Raw genomic sequence first — 13888 nt, 5'->3', positions numbered from 1 at the left:
GTCAATTGTTATTATTTTTATAAGCAAATAAATATGACATTTACACAATTTTTTTTAAAAACAAACATTTTTCAATAGCAAATGCACATTAATTGTGAACAGGAAGAGCAAGGACATCAATTTAAAAATGTAAAAAGGGTTCATTTTGATTTCACATTGTCTTTAAGCATGTTTGTTGTGTGTAGCACAACTCAATGGATGTTTGAGGGTTGTTAAACAGCGACTCTTGTGTTGAAGAGCTCTTCTGAGCAGCCGGTAACATCACAACACACAGCTGTGTTTGTTCGGCTAAAGTGTGCATTAAAGAGGATCTCCATCCCGTCTGTCTGCTCACAGAAACCTAAAACAGACGCTGAACGTGGAGCAAAACGCCCTGTCTCTGAACAATTAACCACTAAAAGGGTGTGTACAGCATCCATGCATTATAACTCATGTAGAATATGTAGAAGAGTGATTCATACTTAAAAATCTAAACATGCCACGATGGTTTAAAAAGCAAAGAAACAGACGAAAGACTCTGTCATTATTGTGCAAAATGACATTAGAGTAACATCAGTGTTTGGAAACAATCAAATTATATTTTTTACTGAATTTCAAGCTAACAACTATATTATTAGACATTGTTGATTTGATACTAAATTATTCATACAGTGACATAATATTTTGATCCTGAGGGACATTCATATGAACCGGCTTGTTATCGTAACACACTGAGCTGTCAATATTTCGATCAAACGCACCCGCTCCTGCCCAGGCTGTTAGGTCATTTACAGCCATCGTTTATTATATTAACTGTTCCACTAACACAGTAAAGCCGCAACACTGTACGTGCCTGTTCAAGGCATCCATGCATAAAGACTGAGGACAACGGCAACACAAATTGATTGTGCTGTGGAGCAGACAATGAAAAGGACAGCCACCATAAAAAAGCACATCCCAGTTTCCCAGAATGTCATTGGACCTGTTACATCCGTCAAAGATAATCCATCAACATCGATTTGATGCGGAGTATGTCCTACAAATCTAGTCTATAGGGTTTACTCTACTCCAGTGATGTTGTGAAGACTGTACACGTGGTTTCTACATTTCCTCATAATTGTAGTATTTGGCTACCGGTGTAACCTGAGCCATTTCCAAAGCAAACCTTTGCAAAAACGGTTGATATGTAGTAACATGGCAGCAAACTAAATGATTAGGATGTGCGTACAATGACAGCATTATGCCACAACAAAGCAACTGCAAAAAGCACATTTTATGCAAATGTGCATCGATGCAAAGACCAATGGGAAAGCAGAAATTGGAGGTCATCTGATCCCCCTACAAATAACGATTGAATATTCTAATCAAGTGTATTATATGTATTAATATATATAATATAATACAAATATATGTGTGTTAAAAAAAGTATATACAGGTGCATCTCAATAAATTAGAATGTTGTGGAAAAGTTCATTTATTTCAGTAATTCAAATCAAATTAATTTGAGTGAACTTTACAAGGAATGGATGGAGGCTGGGGTCAAGGCATCAAGAGCCACCACACACAGACGTGTCAAGGAATTTGGCTACAGTTGTCGTATTCCACATATTTCATAATGAGATTTCCCCCCAACTTTCTATATTTGCTTCAATGACAGGTTAGAATTGTGTTAGTTTGACTGGTCCTAAGAGACACTGTATTCAAGTAGGAATGGCAACTAGCAATGGCTGCATTTGTGCACGGTTGTGCATTTGCATCTGAAAATATTAGCTTTGCAAATAATATTAAATTGTCTTATAGTGCAGAAAGAACAGATCGTTTATGCTCTTACATGCATCACAAACCAAATGTTACTTTACACTGACAACACTGTTGAGACTGAGTGTAACTACCACACAAGAAAAGTTGACTAGCTTCTGCTTCACACTTAAGAGTGAAGAAAAACAGCACTATAATGACCAATCAGACATCTAAGTGGGTTTTAAGCGCTGCTGCTGTTGTGAGGCCATAAGTTCATGTGAAATAACGCTCATATTGGGTGGTAATCCTTCAAAATCCAGTAATCTTAAAGCGTTCGGGTCGCAGCTGTGAGGCCGGTTCACCCCTCACCCTCAGGTCACACAGAGATCACAGCACACTTCCATCCAGACATTTATCTGAGCTCAGAAGTAGCAAACTGCTGTAACTATGGGTAAAGGTTTGTAAAAAGAAACTTAATTGCAAAATCCTCTCAAAAGAGCTCTGAAGTCCCTCCGCAGTGTTTCTGTCAGACTCATTCAAAAAGCACATCTCTGATGGCCTCTTCGCTGCCAGCCTGCTCTCTGTTCCAGTTTAAAACTTACAGGAGAACAGATTCACTCTGATTTAAAAACAGCAAACACAAAGTATGAGTTAGGGCTGCACCATAAATCGAAATGGAATCGAGATCGTGATTCGACAGAAGCTGCGATTGTCATGCGTATCTTTCAGGGAAGCACGGTTCTGTGATCAGCAGTAAATCTCCATCCAAAGGCCAGAGGGCGCCCTTGCGCTGAAACTCCAAATACGCTTCGCAGAAGAAACCCAGAAAATGCCTATCGCTGCAGCTGAATAAACAGAAGATTCAACTGCTTTCATTGATTCAACGTGACTAATAAACACATGACTATGGCAATATACGGTTTATCAGAGTTCTTATTATTATAATTTTCATTAAAATAAAGCATATTTATAATGCAATGCCTTTATCACTGCTTAAATACTATGAAATATGTTACGTGCCTTATTCTGTGTTAGAAGCCGCATCATCTCACAGAAAGATTTATTTCAAACACTCGACTGACATTATGAAGTGAGTTTGGAGAAAAAATATGTTATTAAATGTGGTATTTTCACATGCTTTCAGATGGAGCAGCATTTACTTCACAGAGCCGTAGTTCACTGAGAAGCTATGCAAACAGCTGTCATTATCGCGAACGATTTCTTCGATTTCAGAATCGCGCAATAAAATCGTCTGTGATTTTTTTGCGTAACTCTTCAGTGAACAGCTTTGTGTAGTAAATGCTGCTCCATCTGAAAGCACGTGATGATGATTTACTGCTGATTACAGAACCGGCATTACTAACAAAATGCACATGACAATCGCATTCAATTAATCGTGCAGCCCTAGTATGAGTCCAAAACATGATGTAGTTTGTCCTGAAAGGACGGGCCGTTCAAGTGAACCTCTAAAATGTCTCTGGCTCGCTGCCAGAGAGAAACCTGAGAGAAATGTTCGAAATCACAAAAACCCTTTGCTCAGATCTAATAAAAGGTCAGCGGTGACTCATGAAATGCTTTCCAGAATGCTGCACTTTACAGTTTGTGCCTGAATCTTTTATGAACATTATCCGGTGGAGAATCAGTGCACTTCTGTTCTCCCAGTACTCAGAAAACACAGATCTGTGGAAGTCAAGCTCTTCATTATCTGTGAGAAGATCACTCCAAAATGAAAGTTCTGCCATCGTTTACTCACCCTGTGTTGTTTGAAAGCCTTGGAAATGTTTGTGGAACACAAAATGAGCCAAGCAAGTTGCATTTTTCCATACTATAAAAGTAACTGAGGCCAAAATGCCACTTTCTATGAAGAAAATAAATGTAAAACATACTCAATGAAAACTGACAAAAAAATAAAGAGTAGATGACTGATGAGGAATTTCCATTTTTGCCTGAATTATCAGAAACAGTACTGAACAATCAGTAAATATAAATCTGAAGTCAATTTATAGATAGATAAATAAATAAATAAAGTTTCAATGTAAAAAAAAGTAACTTGAAATGCCAAAGTTTTATTAATTGACAACTTATATATTTGCGTTGAATTATCATGTTTAATCCATGAAATTTATTGTAACACTAAACTTAAGTTGTGATGACTAATTATAATTATTTATCTAACTAATATATATATATATAAACTTAGTTTACTAATTTACCTAATTATTAATAACTATCTTAATGTAAATAATGTATCAGTGTAATGTTCTGAAAAATAAATTTATATTTTTTTTAAACATTGAAATCTCAACTGACTTGGTTTACTTCAATAACATACCATCAATACCAATAAAAAACCTAAAAATCTCAATGCAAAAAAATTATCAGTGTAATGTTCTGAAAATATATAAAAAATAATTAAAATAATAATAATAATAATAATAATAATGATTAATGTTTTACAACCCCTTCAGTAACCTATCCTGACATAATTGTAAAAACAAAAACTGAACTGGATAAAATAAAGTCCTGGGGGGTATTCCAGAAAGCAGGTTATGTTATACCCAGGTATGTTTAAGGGTAAGTAAGCTGATAAACTCAGCTTTCGGTTCCAAAAACGGAGGTAACTTTCAGAGTAAGTAGCCATAGCAACTGGAGTAGGTTCTGCTCTGGAGTAGGTTCTGTTTCAGGGTTAGTTCACTTCACTTGTTAGTTTGCATGCGTGACCTTCTGACCAGAGTCCAGTGGGCATGACAGATTGCGCACAATATTATATATTATTACAATATAGTCATGTAATATACTCATGTATATAGATATATAGATAGATAGATATAGTTGTATGATATGTTAATTATAAAGCACTAATATAAGTCATATATATGGTAATATTATTCTAATATGGTTACTATATTTATTTTATTGGCACATATAATAGTTACTTAATGTATACATTTTAAAACACTATTTTGACATGGTAATGATTAATTTATTATATTATATATTTATACAATTTTATATTATCATCTCACACATCATCTGCATTTTCTATAATTTATTTCTATAATAAAAATACATATCTGATATGATTTATTTTATTATTTGCATCAAACAAACAATATAATTATTTTTCTCAAGGACTAAAGATTAAAGATTAAATGGAAAAAAAGAAAAATGATTGCACAACCACCAGTTAGGTGGCGATATGAACCAAGTACGCAAACGGCCTTTGAACAGAAGAAGAAAGAAGTAGTATGGCACACTTTTTCTTAGCATCCATTTCCATAGCGACTCGTCGAGTCATCGTTTTGTTGAGAATATCTTGCGTGTTAACCAGGAACTTACTCTGGGTTGAATTAACTTGCTCCCAGATGCGTTTTTGGAACCAACATATACATCAACTAAGCAAGGTTTGGGTTAATCAACCGAGAGTCCAGGGTTTAGCAGATGGTAAATTAACCTTGCTTTCTGGAATACACCCCAGCTCTATTTTTTTTCTCATCCTGTTTGATTCGAAAACAAGTCTCGTTGCAGGCATAAAATGAGTTGTGAATGCTGTTTTTAACCTTAAAATAATTAGTTTGGCAATAAAAACTAATTTAAACATGTAAAAGTATGTTTTTCACCAAATGTTTTACAGCAGGAAAATTGATGCCTTAAACTGGTTTTAAGTCCCAGTGTGAGGCATTTCCTAACACAACTCACACATATGATGAAGAAAAGTGATTTAGCTAAAGCCCAGCATGCCGACAAGCCACATGGATCCAAAAAAACAAGATCTGAAAAGCCAAAACAACAAAGCTCCAAAATACAGCTTAACCAGATTACAGGCTTTGTCAGGAAATATAGTTCCAACAATAGTCCATCAGGCAAAACAGATCATCTCAACAACCCAGACGATTCGGGGAAACATTTATTTCCAAAAAGGTTATGCATTGAAGTTTAGTACTTAGGGTTAAAGGTTAGTTCAACCTGAGCATAGCATAGTTGCATAACGTATGAAACGCTTCAGTTTTTTAAAAGAGTGCCGTGTGGAATAAAAATCAGGACGCTGCTTAATGTAAAGAGACAGGCTCTTTCTGACTCACTAATGAAGCCAGAAAGAATATGCAATTGATGCCTTGATCTCTCTTGCCACATGCCACAAGGACCTGCTCACCCTGACCAGACACGATTCATCTGTTGTGACACACGCTTCACTTACACAAGCTTTTTTGGAAAGACACCAGTTTGGGAATGGACAATTCAACCAAGCCAGCACAGGAACACTCATCCATTCATAATGCAGGTCAGACAGAATACAAGCTGCGCTTACTATCAACTTCCCACTGCCAAAAGTTATCCAAACACACTAAACGGAGGCTGGGTGTCTCATGTTCTGTGCCGATACAAAACAAACTGGAGAAATCAGAAGACTTTGACTGGAGGAGATGATCTACAAAATGTCCTATACGAGTCAAAATCTGCAAACGGGTTATAATGGAACGAGTCATTTTTCGTAAAAACTAATTTAAACATGTAAAAGTATGTTTTTCACCAAATGTTTTACAGCAGGAAAATTGATGCCTTAAACTGGTTTTAAGTCCCAGTGTGAGGCATTTCTTAACACAACTCACACATATGATGAAGAAAAGTGATTTAGCTAAAGCCCAGCATGCCGACAAGCCACATGGATCCAAAAAAAACAAGATCTGAAAAGCCAAAACAACAAGGCTCCAAAATACAGCTTAACCAGATTAGAGGCTTTGTCAGGAAATATAGTTCCAACAATAGTCCATCAGGCAAAACAGATCATCTCAACAACCCAGACGATTCGGGGAAACATTTATTTCCAAAAAGGTTATGCATTGAAGTTTAGTACGTAGGGTTAAAGGTTAGTTCAACCTGAGCATAGCATAGTTGCATAACGTATGAAACGCTTCAGTTTTTAAAAAGAGTGCCGTGTGGAATAAAAATCAAGACGCTGCTTAATGTAAAGAGACAGGCTCTTTCTGACTCACTAATGAAGCCAGAAAGAATATGCAATTGATGCCTTGATCTCTCTTGCCACATGCCACAAGGACCTGCTCACCCTGACCAGACACGATTCATCTGTTGTGACACACGCTTCACTTACACAAGCTTTTTTGGAAAGACACCAGTTTGGGAATGGACAATTCAACCAAGCCAGCACAGGAACACTCATCCATTCATAATGCAGGTCAGACAGAATACAAGCTGCGCTTACTATCAACTTCCCACTGCCAAAAGTTATCCAAACACACTAAACGGAGGCTGGGTGTCTCATGTTCTGTGCCGATACAAAACAAACTGGAGAAATCAGAAGACTTTGACTGGAGGAGATGATCTACAAAATGTCCTATACGAGTCAAAATCTGCAAACGGGTTATAATGGAACGAGTCATTTTTCATTATTATTTAGAATAGGATTTGCATTTTCATGGGTTTAAATAAAATATTTTTGTTATAAGAGACAATAAAAACAACCTTATGCATCAAATGCACTCCATTCCTGGTATAAAAAATAAACCTGATTTTCAAAAGTCAATAAATTTGCGACAGCTGAATGTAATATTTTTGACAAGCCAAACAAGTCTGTCTCTGAGTAACATGTAATTTATTTAAACCACAAAATAAACTTAAGTATAACTTATAATAAGTATGACGTCTCCAGCACATTTTATAATTACCCAAAATTCAAACATAGTTCTCCCCTTACGCACATTATCACGTCCGTCAAAAACATAAGCTGACTGTCAGTTGGAATATTAGAACTGAAAACACTGACATAACACACTCATGGGCATCAATCATAAACAATCATTAAGAAAGAAAGAAAGAATTATCACCTTACAATGCATCCGTTTTCAAATCCACATCATTTGAATATCACAACATTGATGTCTGTCAAAAAATAACATGCACAATAACGATAGTATTTACGAGAAGCAGAGGTCCAGGGAGTACATGCTCAGACAGACTTATAGTATTTAGACTTAATTTTTAACTAGGGCTGGACAATAATTCAATATCAATATGTATCGCGATATAATTTTTCTCAATAACGGTGATATGATTTTTAAACTCATACATTGATTTAATTGTGCTGTTTGACTTTGTTGAATAAGCACGTTTCAAAATCATAACACGGCGCGGGTGTTTTATATGAATGTATCTCTGAAGGGAACCGACTGTCTATAGAATAGTTTCGATGGCATTTTCATTTGATCTGATAAAGAAGCAACATTTCCAGTTTTTGTTGTTGTTCAATTTCTTTGTTTTCTGCAGCGACTCGGAGCTCTTTTCATACCCTTTTTTCTTGTGATCATACATAGGCAAATCATTAATCCAGTCTTCAGTGTCACATGATCCTTCAGAAATCATTTTAATATGCTGATTATCAATATTTAACACCGTTGAGTACATTTTTTTTTTCAGGATTCTTTGATGAATAGAAAGATCCAAAGATCAGCATTTATCTGAAATAAAAAGCTTTTGTAACATTATACACTATTCCATTCAGTATAATTTTTATAATTTTTTGGGGAAAGAAATTATAGAAATTAATACTTTTATTTAGCAAGGATGCTTAAAATGTATCAAAAGTGATGATAAAGGCATTTATAATGCTACAAAAGATTTCTATTTCAGATAAATAGTGTTCATATCGGAATTATATAGTATCGACCGAAATTAAGAAATATATCGTGATGTCAATTTTGGCCATATCGTCCAGCCCTACTTACAACTTTCAAAACTGTTTTATGTAGTTTTTGTTTCATCAGCTAAATAATCGTTATGTTGTTGAACAACAGTACAATCCATTGAACACACTGTACTTCAGTCCCACACAGCCTCATTTTCATTCCTGTCAAAAATGAAATATGGCACTACCCTGACTAAGGTGAATATTTGAAGTCTTCTTGTATTTACATTTACATTCATGCATTTGTCAGACTGAAGACCTTTTATCCGAAGAAATGCACACTGTGTTGAAGGCATAGGCTACATTTTTATCAATTCAATCATGGCAATTTTACTTGTAATTAAACCCATGATCTTGGCATTGGTAGCATCAAGCATACACATGAGAAATAAATGTAAAAAAGGAATTTACAATAAAAACATTTACAATACTATTTACAATATTAAAAAGAAAAAAAAATTTAAGTTGTGTGTGATTTTTGGTGAATTGTATATAATCTAATTTAGCACATTACACAAAAACTGTACGCAGAATTCAAACAAAACACAATGGCTGAAGTATTTAGCCAGTATATATAGTATAAAAACTAACACTAGCTTCTCTATTCTTTTTGTATTCTATTTCAGTTCTTTTTATTTATTATACAATTAACAAAAGCAAAAAAGGCCTCTAACACTAACTTGCTCTATTCTATCTGTTTTCTTTTTATCTATTATAGAATTAAAAAACCCTTGCTACGTGTGCTGCGTTAATCTAACTGAGACTTGTTATAGCACTTTTTGTTGATTTTGATTGCTTCCATTGTCCTCATTTGTAAGTTGCTTTGGATAAAAGCATCTGCTAAATGACTAAATGTAAAGTAAATCTGACAAAGACATGACAGTCAATATGAACTCAAATTCTCTGCAAGAACATTCTTCCAAAAAATCCTATTTTGTAGGAAATCCAACAGCATACAGTATGGGTTTGCACAACTAGGTTAAGTAAATCATTTTGGGTGAACTATTCCTTTAAACCCTAAATTTGGTGTTAAATGCAGTTCTTCAGTTCAGATTCCTCTCAGTCCACAGATACGCTTTGGAATAAACCACAAATGTTTAAAACAAGCTCGCTCAAGCGCACTACGTTGTTAGTTGCAGCACAAACGCATCTCAATTTGCAAGACAATTTGGGAAGCAGCAGTTCGCATACCGTGAAACCAAGGAAGCAAGTGAAAACATTTTAAAAGTGGGCCACTCTTTGCAAATGCAAATGACAGTTATGATAATGAGGACTTTGGCATGGCATGAGACATTAAATGGCTCTCTAAACCCAAAGCGCAATGAAGCCATCTGTCACCAGAGACCCGTCACTGATAAATGTGCTGATAAGACGGCATAATGGAAACACGACTCGGACAAGAACAAAAGCGGCGGTGGAGTTCAGTGACAGCTCACCGCAGAGGCATGACAAGCGCTCTGCTTCAGGTGGATACGCCGCTGAATGGTACAGTGCTTAATGAGTCCCAGTCTGCTAATGAAGACTCTTTGTTATTATATATGCAAATATGACGAGGAAAAAATATGCATAACAACAAAAGACGGAGAGGGACTCAAGTTATTTAAAAATGTGTAACCTTTATATTGATCTATAAATGCTATTTATATTTAAAATGTGGAACTCATTGGCAGAAATACAGCAAAAAAAATATTACTCTCTATTTTTTATTATATATACACACTGATATTTGGAAGAAAAATATGCATTACAATAAAAGATGGAGAGGGACTCAATTTACTTAAAAAAACGTGTTACCTTTAAATTTAACTATAAATGTAATTTATCATTAAAATGTGGAACTTCACAGCGGAGAAAATAAAAATAAAAAACAACTAGTATTTTATTACATATATTGATAAGCAGAGGAAAAAATATGCATTACAATAAAAAACTGTGAGGGACTCAATTTATTACAAAATGTGCAACCTTTATATTGAAATATAAATGTGATTTATTTTTGTATACATTTTAATATTGTTTGTAAGTTTAAATATGTATGAGATCTCCTTTACTAAGGCGGGACTCTTATTTTGACGGGTTTTCTAGTCTAAGGAGCAGCTATATGGTTAATGAAAGCACGCAGTTCTTCGGATTTAAAGTTTGTCAGTTTATTAAGCACCCCCCGAAAAGACATGAGCTCTGTAAATGTTTGTTTACTGTTAGTTGTAATAAGTGTTCTGTGTTTTGTTTAGCTCTTATGGTGATTTTTTTGGAGTGAAAAAGGACGCAATAAACTTAATAAAACATCAGTAAAGTTTTGGTCATCATTCAGATGAGGTCCGCTACACTTATGAAAGTTACAGAAGTTATTTAGTCAAGAATAGTGTGCAATCTTTTGTCTTTTGTTATTTGATTATCATTAAAATGCAGACAGCAGCGCTAGGATTATGCAACAGACATTATACAGCTCAGTGCCTTTACGCAGTTAATTAATAAACCATCGGTTTGTTATATCGGCCTTTTTCCTTATATAGCCGATATGCCGATGGTTGTAAATTGAGGAAAAATCGGCCGATAAATATCGGCGACCGATACATTGGTGCATCCCTAAATTTAATATGCACTTTTACTTTTCAAATGAATATATCTTGTTTTAATGATGTTCAGATACATATTTTTATTGGAAAACAAGACAATATTGTGAATGTTTGAAATTATCAAACATTATATGCACTGTTATAAAAGCATTAGTTTGTGCTTCATATGGTTAAATAAGTCATTGCACAATAAAATAAAATCATTTCAATGAATCACTGAAACTAAACTAAATATAAAGAGTTGTGCTGACCTAATCGCTTCTCAAGGCCCAAAACATCACTACCATAATAACAAAACTGAATCTGATCATGCAATTGACCTCTTAAATGCATTGCATTAGCCTGCCTATTATTTAAAAGCTCTTGAGCTTTGAATGATGCTCAGTGGAGATAACTGTGCAGTAAATCACTCTATTAATAGTATTCAGTGTAGTTAATGGATTACAGTTCTTGTTCTCTGGGTTATCGATTAGAGCCAAGACTCGCCTGCTCTCAAAGCCCCAGAGTGCACTAATGAATAACGACTTCAATTAAGGCTGTCTAATACTTCAACGTCTCTGGCTGGATAAAATCATCTGACTTGGAAAGCATCAAGCATGCCGCAACATGGAACTACAATTCTGTACCAGACCAACAAGCCCTCAGAAATAAGTTCAAGTTTATGTTAAGAAGACAATATGATAACCACAAAATTAAATGTGCTGCTAATATATGCAAAGTTTTGCTTGGATACTTAATTAAATAGTGATGGACCAATATATCAACCAGAGCAATTATTCCGGCAATATTCAGACTTTTTGAGATTATAAGCACTGGCCAATGAAAGGAACAGGTCATTCAAAAAAATGTACATGTACTCACCCTCGGGCCATCCAAGATGTAGATGAGTTAATTTTTTCATCAGAACAGATTTGGGGAAATTTAGCATTACATCGCTTGCTCACTAATGGATCCTCTGCAGTGAATGGGTGCCGTCAGAATGAGAGTCCAAACAGCTGATAAAAACATCACAATAATCCACAAGCAATCCACACCACTCCAGTCCATCAGTTAGCATAAGTGAAAATTTTGTTAATGGTTTCTATTTCACTGCAGAGCATCCATTGCTGAGCAAGTGATGGAATGCTGCATTTCTCCAAATCTGTTCTGATGAAGAAACAAACTCATCTACACCTTGAACGTTATGAGGGTAATGCACTTTCAGAACTGGCCATAAAAAGAAAACCTCATATTGGTCGACCACCACAGCACAAGTAAATATAATAATGGGTGACATTTACAATGGACATTTTGCAGGCACAACCTTTCTTGGATGTTTATTACTCCAAAAACGAGACTACACACACACACCAGGTGGGTAAATTTCAAGCCAACGGGTAACCTTTGAAAGCAGGAAGAAAATGTCAATATCTCTGCAGCAAAACAAAGAGACGGTGCAAACATTTTCAGGTGATGTGACAGGAACTATAACGACGTAAAGGTTAGTACTCACTTTATACGAGTAGGGCATTTTGCTCAGGTCAATTCCATCCTTCACCAGCTTATCCCTTATCATTATCTTCAGCTTGAGTTTAGGATACACCACCGGCTCCTTGTGGTTCTCTAGTGCTTTGATGTCATTGGAGAGGCCGATCCTGGGCCTGTCCCACGTAGAACTGACCCAAGACTTGGTGCATTTCTGTTTGCAGTCACTAATTTGAGAGCATGTGCCATGTGGAAGCGGTTCAAGGGTGAAATACAGTCCCGGTGCCATCTTCTTGTCTTCATCTCGCAGTCTCTCCACGGCCCGGAGAACCTTTTCCCGGTGATGTGGGGTGAAGACACCGATGGCATCCAGGTCAGGGTCTCCAATCTGTTTGCACACCTCCAGGTCATCATAACCATTGTCAACAAATGCCTCCACATACTGACACAGCTGGAGGGTTTTCAGCCACTCGTAGACGATAGTGGGTCCGTTATTCATCATTCCCAAATCAGAGGACATTCCCAAAGTCGATTCCCAAGCATCTTCAGTGCTACACATCAACACTGGCAGTCCAGCAACAGTAAACAAGACTTTCCAGTGCTGAATTCACTAATAAAAGGCAGAAAACCCGAGTGTTACATGCCTAAACATCTGAGGAAATCGTAAATCTCAAATCAAATTTGGTTTCAGTGCGAAGACTCCATGTAAACAAAGTTTAAAGTGCATCATATTTACCTCAGTACCTTGATAACCTGCCGTGTCATATCGAATATGAAATGAATAACGTTACAAGCTTTAGCATATGAAAATCCCTTTGTAAAAGTGCATCTTTTGTCACATAGCCAGACTCACAGCTTTTAATTCTTGACTGACGCTGGTTTCCTCTCAGCAGATACACTTTATTCCTCACAGCATCAGACTGTCACAGGACGAAACGCCGTTTGTATCCAGTGTCAGTGAGTCGCTTTCTTCCGCGTGTCGGTTTATTTCCCATCGATCCGATACTTAAATAAACAGGGCAAATGAAAACAAAGAAGATGCGGCTTCTGCCGTGCTGCGAACCAGACAGACCGAGCGCGTCTAAGTAATTCAACGGAGCGCCAGACGCCAAATCGAAGTTTCCCTCCCCTTCTTTCTGATGCTCGTGTCGTAGCTGCTGTTTGACTTTAGAGCCCCCTGCAGGCCGTACGAGGAACTGCAGCGCTATTTGACTGCAGTCATTCCCACAGAGGAATGCTTTTAATTCATTTGATCTTAGATCAATAAAAATAAGTATTATCGTGACAATCTTGTAGAGAATTAACATAATTGGAATTACATAAATTGTTAAATCAGTGATTTATCGACATTTAATGTTAGCTTTTTATCATATTCTGACACGTTTAGATATATATATATATATCATTACATTGTTCAGACCATAAGAAA

The 13888-nt window shown here is 36.1% G+C and overlaps 1 protein-coding gene across 2 annotated transcripts in view; it reads right to left on the bottom strand.

The window, feature by feature from the left end:
- LOC107552076 (SAM and SH3 domain-containing protein 1-like) overlaps window positions 1–13601 on the bottom strand; it is a 99949-nt gene extending 86348 nt beyond the window's left edge. The window contains exons 1-2 of one of the 2 annotated variants that reach the window (XM_016233894.1): window positions 13196–13601; window positions 12488–13069 (exon numbers count right to left, since the gene is read on the bottom strand). In XM_016233894.1, the coding sequence (XP_016089380.1) occupies window positions 12488–13018 (531 nt within the window). In that variant the 5' untranslated portion in view covers window positions 13019–13069; window positions 13196–13601. The remainder of the gene's footprint in view (window positions 1–12487; window positions 13070–13195) is intronic. The other variant, XM_016233895.1, reaches the window with a different exon arrangement.
- Window positions 13602–13888: the final 287 nt, after the last annotated feature.

Source organism: Sinocyclocheilus grahami, unplaced genomic scaffold (genome assembly GCF_001515645.1).
Source record: "Sinocyclocheilus grahami isolate Dianchi unplaced genomic scaffold, SAMN03320097.WGS_v1.1 scaffold440.1, whole genome shotgun sequence".
NCBI classification, from domain to species: Eukaryota; Metazoa; Chordata; class Actinopteri; order Cypriniformes; family Cyprinidae; genus Sinocyclocheilus; species Sinocyclocheilus grahami.
This window is presented reverse-complemented; position numbering and strand designations above follow the sequence as displayed.